This window comes from Clupea harengus, chromosome 11 (genome assembly GCF_900700415.2).
Source record: "Clupea harengus chromosome 11, Ch_v2.0.2, whole genome shotgun sequence".
Taxonomy (NCBI): Eukaryota; Metazoa; Chordata; class Actinopteri; order Clupeiformes; family Clupeidae; genus Clupea; species Clupea harengus.
Window position 1 is genome coordinate 18,685,133 of NC_045162.1, and position 12,959 is coordinate 18,698,091.

Below are 12,959 nucleotides of genomic sequence, written 5' to 3' on the forward strand. Positions count from 1 at the left end.
CCATGTGAAGAGATAGCGTAGTGTGGCGGGGAGTTCAGGACAATTTCACTAGTCATGTGTGACGACCACACAGGGAGCCGGAATGTTTGGCCGCTGTGGCTAAGGTATTTGAAATTAAAAAGCCTAACACGCTTTGCCAGACTCTACCGCCTTATTCTGCAACACCTTCATTTTTGTGTGCAATTTTCATTTTAACATCTGCATCGCACGCTGAGCCAATTCTGCTACGTTGGAGCGCAGGTTAACAGAAAACATCCAGTCAAGAAAGACCGTGATTACTTCTTGGAGGGCCTTACGTGCCATTGGCTCCCTCTTAGGCTACTCCGTTTTTGACGGACCCCCTCTTGAAGCACTTAAGTCGAACACGGGGAGGAGGAGCGGGGATTGGGGGGGGGTAAGCTTGGAGGTGGCCAAAGTTAATGGAGCTCTTTAGCTGGGTTGTTCGTAGCAAAGAAGCAGAGTTGATTTTTTTTAATTTTTTATGTTTGTCTCTTACAGGAGGGAAAAAACCAGAGAAGTGGTTGAAAGGGTCCTGCTTGCTGACGGGGCGGACCAGCACAGTGCGTCTGTTCAGCTTGTCAGTGCAAGAGAGGACCACCCCACCGCAGCGGCCCCCGCCACTGGGCCCCTCCTCTGGGCTGAAGCGCGGCAGAGAGCGGCAGGGGAGGGGGGGGGACAGCACACAACAGGAAGAGCAGCACAACAACAACACAAAGAGAGAGAGACAGAAAGAGAGAGAGAGAGAAAGACATTGGCCAATCAGATTGGAATCATAAGGTAGTGCTGATTGATTTGAATTTTTGTCATTTTGGACGAGAAATACAGAATTAAACAAAACAGCAGAATTCAGCATGTAATTGGTGCGGCTTTAACGGAGGCAGGATTGGTGGGATGATGGCCTTATGTTGTACTTGCCCGCTTCAGTCTCTGGATTTGAAAAAGAGGATTCTTTAATTCTCAGACGGCAAATCCTGAAATGCATCTGGCCCTGATCTGGCCTGGATCACAAGTTCAACAGTAGATCAGAACCAGATCATTCTCAGAGATCTCAGATCAATCCTCCATAGAGCCCATTGGTTTTCAGCAGGCAGAACAAGCATAAGGCCACTGCATCACTCACTCCACCACAGAGATCACAGAGAGCCACAGGAGAAGCCCTAAACCAGAGATCACACAAACGCTACTAAACGGATTTCAGAGGGCATCTTGATCAATGACAGGCACTGGAGAGATGGGTTGGAATCACAGCACAATCAATCACATACACAGGTTTAACCCTTCCGAGCTTATTAAATGACACAAATATAAGGAATTTAAAAACAACCAAATCAAACACATGAACGAGAGTTGTAGAGAGGCTGTGGGTCTCCTTCCTATCTCTCCAGTCTGAGCAGAGAACAGGTAAGGTTAGCAGCGGAATTGTCTGGAACGTTCTGGGCCACTCTGAGAGGAAGCTCTCACCACTGCCTTCTCCTTGCATTGTAGAATGACGCCTTCAAAATGGCCGGTATGCCAGCCCTCACCCGGCCTGGAAGACAGAAGGTTGCCAACCGTAGATGTGCAGATGCCTTCAACAGACACCATACACAGTAGCCTGCCATCTTTGAGTGCAAGCCCAGGTCATTAAGACTCTTTTAACCACACTACATCAACACATTTGTTCAACAGCAGGGTGAATTAGTCCACAAAAGAGAGATCAAAAGTGACCAGTGAGGAGATGGAGAGAGTGATGAGTTCATTAAGTCTGGGTTGAAAAAGCTTAATGACCATAAGGCTCCACTGGACAAATCCCATAGTGTATAATATACCTGAAAACACATTTCATAATTCAAATGGCATTTTATTAGGAATCCACCCAGGTGAATCAAATCAGCTTGAAAGCTGCTGAATGAGATGGGGAGAGCAGAACACACTTTTTTTTTCACAGGCACTTACCTTGAGCTGTGCTCCACCACAGAATCCATTCTTGGCCATTAACATGGCCTTTAAATCTGATCTACGAGCTTCTCTGACATCTTAATTTATTGGGGGGGGGGGGGGGGGGTGACGAGATGCGTATTGGCCTCACAAGGTTAATGTGTCGTTTCAGGGCCCTCCTCCTGGTACCTGTGGACGGGAGGCCCCGAGTGAACCCGTCTCAGCAGGAACCCACAAATAGGGGCCATCAGGAACCACAGCTCCCTGTGGGCTATGTGGTAAACCTCTGCTCCACTCCTCTCATTCCCATACGCATCCTCACCAGAGAGGCGGATTAATACTCCACCAGGGAGGAAGAGGGAGGGAGGGAGGGAGGGAAAGAGAGATGTTATAGGGAGGGAGAGAGAGGGAGATGGAGAGGAATGGAGAAAAAAAAAGAGAGATGCTATTTGGAGAGGGAATGTGAAGGAGGTAGGGAGAGGGAGAGGAATGGAGAGAGAGCAAAAGAGAGATGTTACAGGGAGAGAGGGAGATAGAGAAAAGGGAGAGGGATAAGATAGGGAGATATGTTATAGGGAGGGAGGGAGGGATGGAGGGAGAAGGCAAGGTGCTGTCTGCAATTTTTCTGGAACTGTTTGGAGTGTGTTGATGGGGTCGTTAACTTGTCACATTTCCTGAAGAGCACCAGGCTAGGCAGTTTGTGCCATAAGAACCCTATTACTGGTTGAAGCTGAATTCCTGGGGAGAATTCCTGTGCACTGGTATGTGTAAAATGACTTGTGCACGGCCTATATAGAACCCTGAATGCCTTAAATCTCACACTGCACCTTTGTGGTATACAATCCAGCGCAACTTGCATTGCATGGACAGAACCAGAGACAGCAGAGTGTGTCTCAACATCCTCTTGTTGCTTAAGCCCGACTGAGTAAGAACCCCCGGGTGACTGAGATCTCACCTCACCTTCCAGCTCTGCAGCTGTCAGTCTGGGCTGTGCTGAGCAGCTGGGAGACATCAGCTCTAGTTTTGGGTGAGCCCCTCTCTCCTGTCACCCGTCGCCCCCCGCCCTCCTCTTCTGCGTGTCGGAGCGTTTACTGAGGAATCCACAGAGCTGAGCGGCTGCCAGTGAGGTCTTCACCGTGCGGTCACGCTCGTAGCCAACCACCCACTATATAACCCCGCTTTCACCCCCCGTGCAATCAGTGCTGTATTTATCTATTTATTTATTTATTTATTTATTTATTTATTTCTACCACACACTTTCCAGCTTGGCTACACATGCACATGTGCGTGAGTGTCGGTGTTTGTGTGTGTGTGCTGTTGCCGTGAGAGCTACATGCTGGTAGACAGCTGGGTGTAATGTTCTGTCATGTAATGTTCTGTCATGTAATGTAATGTAAAGTAATGTAATGTAACATAATGTACTGTCAGCCTAAGTTGGGTTGGGTGGAGTCAATTTGGGTCGGGTCAGGTTGTCTGAGCGAACCCTCTGTGAGCTTGTCTGCCAGTCCATGCTAGCGCTGATGCCACTCCAGGGCGATTTGTCATGCCAGCTGCGTTCGCTCACTGTGTGACCGACCAGCACAGTCAAGCAGTGACAGTGGACTTGGCCGGGGGGGACATGGGCAAAGACGTAGCGCTCTCCGCCCCCTCCCAGCCCCACAGTGTGCTCCATGGGGCTGACACAGACTGACCTCACTGCGGAGAGAGGCTGACTGGAAGTCATGAGATCTGACTTGAGGGCAGAGCAACAGTTTCCCGGATTCCTCCAGGACTGCTATTACATGAGCTTACAGAAAGTCTAGACGCAGAAGCCCAGGTGGCATGTGGTTCTTCTGAAAGATCACACTCACGCTAATTACTGGCCAGATTTTCCAGGGGTGAAGCCATGGAGACACCTGCATCCGGGTTAGCGGTGTCTGAAAGCGGAATGGCTAGACTGGCTCTGGTGTGGCTGTTTTGGTCATGTTTTGCATGTAGTGTGGTCAAATCTGGAGAGTGGAGGAACCTACTTACTATCCCCCGTGTCCTGTGACATGGGGGGTGTGCGTGTGGAAAACATTCCCTCTCCTCACGCAGGGAGAACACCATCTGTGAGACTGGCTGAGACCAGACCCGCAGCCCCTACCTGGTTTTGTAATGGTCGATGTTGAAGCTGCCCACTTTACACTTGATTTTGGTGTAGATGTCCTGCACGTCCACCGATGCGCTTAGATCCTCCAGCTCGCTGATCACACAGATCTCTGCAACAACAAAACACACACACCACGAGAGAGACACGGTCAGTGATCCGGAGGCAAGCCCAGTGAGGGACAACTGCAACACAAGTACAGCCATCCACGTTTCTCAGGTCACAGATTTCATTCACAGGGAACAGAGGTCCCGAGTCTTAACCAAAAAGTGTGTATCCTCTCGTACAAGCGAGCATCTCCTGAAGGAGTGTGTGTATGAATGGAACTGAATGTTTTGACACATTACACTGTGGTATTGGACTGAAAAAGGACGCCGTGGGACTAAGAAGTCAAATAAACAGGAAACCAGGAACCAGCAGGAGATCTTTCCTTCATTCATAGACAATTTAACGTTCAGTAAGAGTTCTATCTAAAGCTTGAGACCGTGATCGTGCCATGATTGCTTTTCTTTCCGATCCATTTCTTTTTATGCAACAAACGTGGTGTTTCTGCAATGGTGTGTGTGTACGCATGTGTGCGTGGGCGTGTGTGTGCGTGAATGTATGCATGTTTGTGTATTTTGTGCATGTGTTTGTGTGTGTGTGTGTGTGTGTGTGTGTGTCTGTCTGTGATCTCTCACTCATACACGCACACACACACACACAGACCCTCTCTATCTCCTGTCTAACACGTGTTCCTGATGACACCCCTCTGAGAAGCAGCTGCTGAGGCAGTGAAGAAGACTGCCTGGTGTACATAGGTCTCCTGCTCTGCTCCTCTCCCCTCCCATCCTCTCCTCTTCCATCCTCTCCTCTCCTCTTCCATCCTCTCCTCTCCTCTCCTCTCCTCTCCTCCTCCCTCCTCCCCTCCTGTCTGCCTAATCAACACCAGGCCTGCTGCGGCCCCTGAGGAGACACACACACACACACACTTCGCCGGTGTGCCTCGTCACCCGCTTGTCAAACATCCCGGCCGCCGTGCCGCCATTGCCGAACGCCGCGGGGCATCTGCCGCAGCGCCCGGTCAGAGGGGCCACTTCCTGTTTGCGCCTGGCAATACATCCGCTCCACTCCACACGGCTCTGAGTACGACCCCGAGCCGGCCCGGTGCATTGTGGGAGAAAACAAACCCCGTGACCCTCCTGCCTGACGGTGAGTGAGGCCTTTGTGTGGAGCGCGGTGCTGATTCAATTTCCCCTCCCCTAGCCCTGACCCCCACCTGCTAACACATCTCCTAGCCCTGGTTCCAGGTCTTGGCTGGGTTATTTTTTTTTTAAAGTTTGCAGAAGTTTCACGTCAGAAGAGTGTGTGTGTGTGTGTGTGTGTGTGTGTGTGTGTGTGTGTGTGTACGCGTTTGAGACGGTATGCACATGAGTGTGTATGCATTTGTGTGTGTGATTGAGACAGTGAGTGAATGAGTGTGTTTATTGAGTGTGTGCGTATGAGTTTGTGTGAACGAGAGGGCAACAGTGTGTGTGTGTGTGTGTGTGTGTGTGTGTGTGCACGCGTTTGAGACAGTATGCACATGAGTGTGTATGCATTTGTGTGTGTGTGTGTGTGTGTGTGTGTGCTTGAGACAGTGTGAATGAGTGTGTTTATTGAGTGTGTGCGTATGAGTTTGTGTGTATGAGAGAGAGATAGTGTGTGTGGGTATGTGTGTGTGTGTGTGTGTGTGTGGGTGTGTGTTATGTGTGTGTGTGTGTCTGTGTGTGTGTCTGTGTGTGTGTGTGTGTGTCTGTGTGTGTGTCTGTGTGTGTGTGTGTGGTGTGTGTGTGTGTGTGTGTGTGTATGTGTGTGCGTGTGTGCGTGAAAGACCGAGTGTGTGTGTGAAAGACTGAGTGTGTGTGTGTGTGTAATCAGAAACACACATGAGCGCGGTCCCCCACCCTGTTCAGCGCGTGGCTCTCACCAGGGGAGAGATCATCAGAGATGACCTCGTGGTGAAACCAGAACCGGAGCCTTTTTACATTTCATCAGCTTTGAGTCACAGGGCGTTCACCTCTAACAGCACGGCAGTGACTGTCCCTGGACTGAACAGGGTCAAGCACAGCACTCACCGGTCCAGTCCAGCATACCGCTGCATGGCACTGTAGAGACAGGGCTGAGTAATCTATACACAAGGGACACACACTGACCATGGGACATCATGTCCATTACAGGGGTGTCAGCTAACTGGCATTGAATAAAAAAACTCAATATACTGTGTTTATATGCTGTTTTTGTACATTCAGCAAAACAGTTGATTTTCAATGTTAACATGAATAGGGAAAAATAAAAAATTCCAATGCAAATGAAAAACGTAACGGGTTTCTGTGTCAGACCGCCATTATGCCAGCTATGGCACTGGGAACCATACTGGCTGGGTGTCAGAAGCCCTAATGCATGTGGGGCTCATGCCCAGCCAGCCCACAGCTCCTCCAGCAACAACAGCTCCAGAAGCCTGTGTGTGTTTTTGCGTGTGTGTGTGCGCGTGTGTGTGCGCGTGTGTGTGCGCGTGCGTGTATGTGTGTGTATGTGTGTGTATTGGGGAATGGTGTGTGTTGGGGAATGGGGGCATGTATGGGTGTGGTGTGTGTGTGTGTGTGTGTGTGTGTGTGTGTGTGTGTGTGTAATCTATAATAAGCATCTCCCTGAAAGTCCTCCTCTGGAGCGGGTTCTCTTTCCATTGCGGTCAGGGCGTCCGCCCACTTCCTGACTGCCAGGAGGCGTTACGTCACTGCAGGATCCACTGGAGCGCTGTCAGCCTGTGAACCGTACAATACTACAGCTCCTCTCTCTGCACCGCTCTTTGTGTGTGTGTGGGTGTGTGTGTGTGTGTGTACATGCATGTGCGTGAGTGTGTGTGTGCATGTATGTGTGAGTGTGTCTGTGTGTGAATGTGTGTGTGGGCGTGCGTGTGCATGTATTTGTGAGTGTGTGCGTGTGTGTGTGTGCATGTATGTGTGAGTGTTTGTGTGTGTGTGTGTGTGTGTGTGTGTGTGTGTATGTGATTGCTTAATGCCTTACACGCAGTGCTCGTTATTAGGTTTATCTCTCTAGTCAGATGGCAGACATTAGGTAGCCTGCGTATCGAAGATGAGATGAGAGGAGATGAGGCTAAGTGAAACCATCTCTGGGAGGTCTGGGGAAGTGCCATCAATGTGGCGGCAAGACAAAGTTGTGTTTCTGTGGAGGTATGTACAGCATGTCTCTCTCTGTATGTGTTTGTGTAAGTCTGTATGTCTCATGTGTACATGTGTGTGTGTGTGTGCGTGCGTGTGTGCGTGAGTGTGTGCGTGTTGCTCTGGCAGACAGATGCTGTATATCTCGAGTCCTAATTAAAGGTATCTCTGCCTCTCAGTGCAGCGATAAATCAGTTCCAGCAGGGGAGGTGGCCTGCTGGGATCTGCCACTCCGGTTTTTTTGTGTGTTTATTTGTCGTTCACCCAATTCCTTCACTCTGCCTTGCCTTGCCTTTCCTTTCATCCCCTCCCTCCCTCCCTCCCTCCGTCCCTCCCTGACCCCCACCCTGTGACGAGGAGGCTGGTCGAGCATCTGCTCCCAGCTCCAGTGGCCGAGACAAGGAGTCCAGCCTGTGCTGGTATTAAACTGCTCTGGATGGGCCCGAGTGCACGCCTATGATGTAATTAGCACTCTATTAGCACCCCTGAATCCCTCCAGCAGTGGGCTGGGCTGGGGTGTGAAAGCAGCTCATCGTGACTAATAACCTCCACCCTGTGGAGAGTGCTGACATGGAGCTGGAGGTGGTGAACAACACCTGTTGATTATGATGTGAGGTTTATGTAGTTTAGGTGTGTGCTGTTTGCGTTTGTTTATGTGAGTGTTTGCAGTGTGTGTGCGTGTGTGTGTGTGCGTATGTGTGTGCGTGTGTATGTTGGGGATGGAGGGCGTTCAGGCTGACCGGATTTCTTGTTGAGGGGGTCTGGGCCGAAGAGTTTGGCGGTGATTTTGGGCAGCATCCACTGCATCCACAGGCTGACCTTCCCACTGGAGCCGCCGATGCTGCTGGTCCTCTGCTCCAGAGTGACCGTCTCTGAGAATGGACAGTCATCGGCCGCCTGCACAGAGTCCCCCTGGAACACACACACACACACACACACACACACACAGAGACACACATGCATGCACAGAGTTACACACACAGTTACATATATGCACACACACACACACACACACACACACACACACACACACACACACACACACACACACACAGTTACATACACACAGAGTGCAGTGTGAATACAGACACAAACATCCGGCCACTGTAAGGGCAACCTATTTCCGACTATAGCTTACAACAGCATATCAACTAGATCAGGACAACAAATCATTAGAAAGACCCAATCAATTGGAGCCCGCATCAAACGGCAACCAGTGCCTTATAAGGTTTTTAACGTCCAGAGACAGCTGCAGGTTTCCTGTGGTCCTCCATAAGGCTCGCTATCGGTTACATGTCTGCCAGACGGCATAAAACCACCAGTAAACAGAGCGAGGATGTTGGGGCGAGCTTATGAATGAGCGCGGCAGCGCTGGCGACAGGCCTGGGACGAGTTTCTCTCCCGCCATAGCCATAACAGTGTGGCAGGGTGGCCATGCCTAGCTGATTACATCAATGTCTGGTTTGGCGGAGAGACACCAGTGCTGTCATGAAGCAGGGCACTAAGGGAGGGCATGTGGGTGCAACCAGTGTGTGTGTTTCTGTCTGTCTGTCAGTGTGTGTGTGTGTGTGTGTTGTGTGTGTGTGTGTTGTGTTGTGTTTTCTCTGTTTGTCAGTGTGTGTGTGTCATGGAGTGTATGGAGTGTCTGTGACAGAGGCCTATTATGTTTGTGTATGAGCATATGTGTTTGTGATTTTGTGTATATGAGAGAATGAGAGGAGTGTGTGTGCTGAGCAGTGTCTTGTTAACCCCTTAGGTCTCAGTGGCACCACCATGACGAGCGGTTGGCATCCGAGAAGGCAGACAGCACTGACAGCAGTCAGGATGCAGTTCTGGCTCTGGCCATGATACTGGGGGATTTGGCACATGGCTCATCGATGACAACACTGAGGTCACATGCATCTGTTTTGTTTTTGCTTTTTATTACCCCCCTCCAAACACACACACAGACCCCCTCCTTCTCCTGTTGCCAATTTTTCCGACCATATATTCTTCCGGGCTGACATGGGAAAATAGCGAGAGGCGGAGAGAGAGAGAGAGAGAGAGAGAGAGAGAGAGAGAGAGAGAAAGAGAGGAGAGAGAGAAGAAAGAGAAAGAGAGAGAATGAGAGAGAGACAGAGAGACAAAGGGAGGAGGAGATAGAGAGAGAGAATGAGAGGGAGAGAGATAGAGAGAGAAAGGGAGGGAGAGAGTTAGACAGAAAGAGAGAGAGAGAAAGAAAGAGAGAATGAAACAGTGACACAGAAAGAGATAGAAAGGGATAGAGACACAAAGAGAGAGAGAGAGAGAGAGAGAATTAAACTGCATGGTGTACACAAAGCAGGGCAGGATTTACAGTTCGGAGTGTTTTTCCACAGTGTCTCATCGCCTCTAATTGCAGCCCTGCGCCGTGTCCCAGTATTAGCTGCAGCAGCGTTTCCACGGTGCTCGCTCCGGCGTAGCGGGGTTATCAACCGTCTCAATTAGGATCCCGCAGCAGCCGCCATGATTACAGAGCGCAAAGGGGAACCAGATGGGCCCAGTATGCGGGCACTTCTGTGTGGGGCCACGCTGATCGGCACAAATCGAATTTAACCGCGAAGCTGGTGGTTAAGCATAGGGGTGGGGATGGGGTGCAGCATTGGAAGAGATGGGTGGGGGAGATGGGACAGGCGACTGCAGATCTCAATAACAACAGACGACAACAACGTAAACAAATTATGATTACGACGGTGTAAAAATAGATCGGCATCATCATGTGGGAATCTGATGGAAGCATCTGAGCGAGCTTTTTGGCGGGAACAATGCAAGCGTGGCGAAGGAACTCCCCCACTGCGGCTGAGCTGCCGGAAAAACTCTGCGCCGCCTGCTGATGTGTGTGCACGTGTGTGTATGTGTGTGTGTGTGTGTGTGTGTGTGTGTGTGTGTGTGTGTGTTTGTGTGTTTGAGTGTGTGTGCGCAGTGCACGCGCTCGAGTGTGTGCGAGTGTGTGCGTGCGTTGTGTGCGTTGATGTGCGTTGTGTGCGAGTGAGGATAAAAACACACAACAAGTTCCAATAGTATCTGATAGTGATCTCTGCACTGGGCTTTCAGAGCAGAGTTCTGCAGGCATGAGATGAATACAGTGGCTGTAACTAAGCACTATACTAGTGCACTCTGCTCCTCTCTGCTGCTGGACAGATCTCAAAAACATTTCCAGTTGCAAACAGCAACAGTAAACAACCAAAACAAACAGTACCAGGAACAGAGAAAGGAGACAAACTAATAGTAAAACAGGAAATGATCCCTGCCTGAGACCTGCTATTGAGAATAACGTGATTAATGGATTCATCAGAGAATGGGACCTACAGTGGTGCTAATACGTTTTTACAAAGGCCATGGCACAAGCTAAAATTAACCAGGCAAATTGTGCTGCTGAAAGTATACTACATGTCAGAAAAACTTTTCTGTGGACTTAAACAGACAGGAAAATTATTAATAATTAATATGCAGAAAAATACAACACTTGACTGAGAGTCCTCACTTGAATCAATATTCAACCTCAAACTTGATCAATATCCATTCTCAACTTGATCAATACCCATACTCACCTCGATCAATACCCCATACTCACTCGATCAATACCCATACTCAACTCGATCAATATCCATACTCAAACTCAAAGTGTTTCTGTGCAGACAAGATTGGCCAGGAAACCTATAGTATTTATGCACAAATCAAAGGGCTATAGCTCACTAGAGAAGCACCTATTTTCCTCTGATAGGTTTCAGCACCCTTGGAAGTCACTTTGAATAAAAGCATATGCCAAAAGAATAAAAATGAGTATAAATGCACCTGTGTAACCTAGTGCTAGATTACTATTATTAGACTAGATTATTATTGAAAGCTCAGAGACATCAGAGACAGAGGAGTGTACCCCCCACCCCCCCACCCCAGACCCTCTGCTCCACCTTGCTACCCAGTGGGCCAGATGTACAGGCCAGGAGCGCCAAGAGGTGTGTGTGTGTGTGTGTGCCTTTATGTGTGTGTGTGTGTGTGTGTGTGCCTTTATGTGTGTGTGTGTGTGTGTGTGTGTGTGTGTGTGTGTGTGTTTGTGCGTATGTGTGTGTGTGTGTGTTTGTGCGTGTGCATGTGTGCGTGTGTGTGAGTCACGAGGGAGTGCTCCTCTCCCCTCCGGCTGCCCATGAAGGCTTGAGTGTATCCCCCCACACCTCAGCCCACCAGCCCCTGGAGTACACAGTGGAATTCGGGCAGTGGGCCGAGCTGGAAACACAGGCCAGGGGCAGACTGCGTTTATTTTCCCTGCCAAGTTTGTCTTTGCTCATCAGGCAGACCCCAAAAGGACACACACATACACACGCACGCATGCATGCACATGCACACACACTAACACACACACATAAAGGCACATACACACACACAGAAAACATATGCACACTCACACATTCACATACACACACACTCTCACACAGACACACACGAAGAAAACATACATACAGGCTCACACACATATGGAAAACACACACAAACACACACTCACAGACAAACAGTGAGAGTAGCCACAGAACAGAGCCATGGGCAGCCAGGAAGGAAGAAAGGAGAAAGTGATGGAGAGAGGGATAGACAGAAGGAGGGAGTGATGGAGAGAGGGATACCCAGAAGAGGAGATACGAGAGGAGAAAGGGATAGAGATAGGACTAGAGGGGGAGAGAAGGGGTGATGGAGAGAGGGAGTGATGGAGAGAGGGAGAGACAGAGAGGGATAACCAGAAGATAAAATAAGAGAGGGGGAAGGGATAGAGAGGGGGCTAGATGGAGAGAGGGAGAGAAGGGTGATGGAGAGAGGGATAGGAAATAATAGGGGAGAAAGGGATAGAGAGAGGCCTGGAATGAGAGAGGGCTAGACTGAGAGAGGTTTAGATGGAGAAAGGGATAGAGAGAGGCCTGGAATGAGAGAGGTTTAGATGGAGAAAGGGAGTGATGGAGAGAGGAAGTGGGGGAGAGGGGAAGGGTGGGAGGCGTGTCTGCTGTGAGCCACTGCTGCTGAGACTTATCAAAACAGCTCCTGCATTCTTGCTCAATCACCCCGGCCTCCCCGTGGACTAAACACTTCTACCGCTGTTTGCGCTTGAGTAAACACTGACAAGTGGGGCTGTCAGGGCCCCAACACACTGCACTGGGTACACGACACACAGACTCAGTCACTCACACACACACACACACACAGATGTACCAACATAAGCATACACACACATACACACACACACACACACACACACACACACACGCACAGCACACGCACACGCACACGCACACGCACGCACACGCACACACACACACACACACACACACACACACACAAACACACACGCACACAACTGAGGCAGGCTCTGACATATACACACACACTCCCACCCACGTACAAACACACATTAGGGTTTCCTTTTCCCACTACAAAAACATTTTAGGGCTTTCATTCTTACATCTCCAGTCACACTCAAGCACGAATACACACACGGATAAACACACACACACACACACACAGCAGCTGAGGGCCACTTCTGCCACTCTGACAGGGAGAGATGATTGCAGGCGGCTGAAGCCATCGGCCACACAGAGCGCAGGCAGGAACGCAGAGGGGGCCGCCTTCTGTCACTGCTGCCGCTGCTTTACACACAGACACACACACACACACAGAGAGACACACACACACACACTCCGATCCAAGCAGGGCGG

The 12,959-nt window shown here is 49.9% G+C and overlaps 1 protein-coding gene across 1 annotated transcript in view; it reads right to left on the minus strand.

Moving 5' to 3' along the window:
- The window catches only part of LOC105896139 (vacuolar protein sorting-associated protein 13B), a 338,344-nt gene that overhangs the window by 145,639 nt on the left and 179,746 nt on the right, over nt 1–12,959 (minus strand). Inside the window, 3 exon segments of the mRNA XM_042709212.1 lie at nt 1,462–1,528; nt 4,043–4,157; nt 7,986–8,157. Coding sequence (XP_042565146.1) covers nt 1,462–1,528; nt 4,043–4,157; nt 7,986–8,157 — 354 coding nt within the window.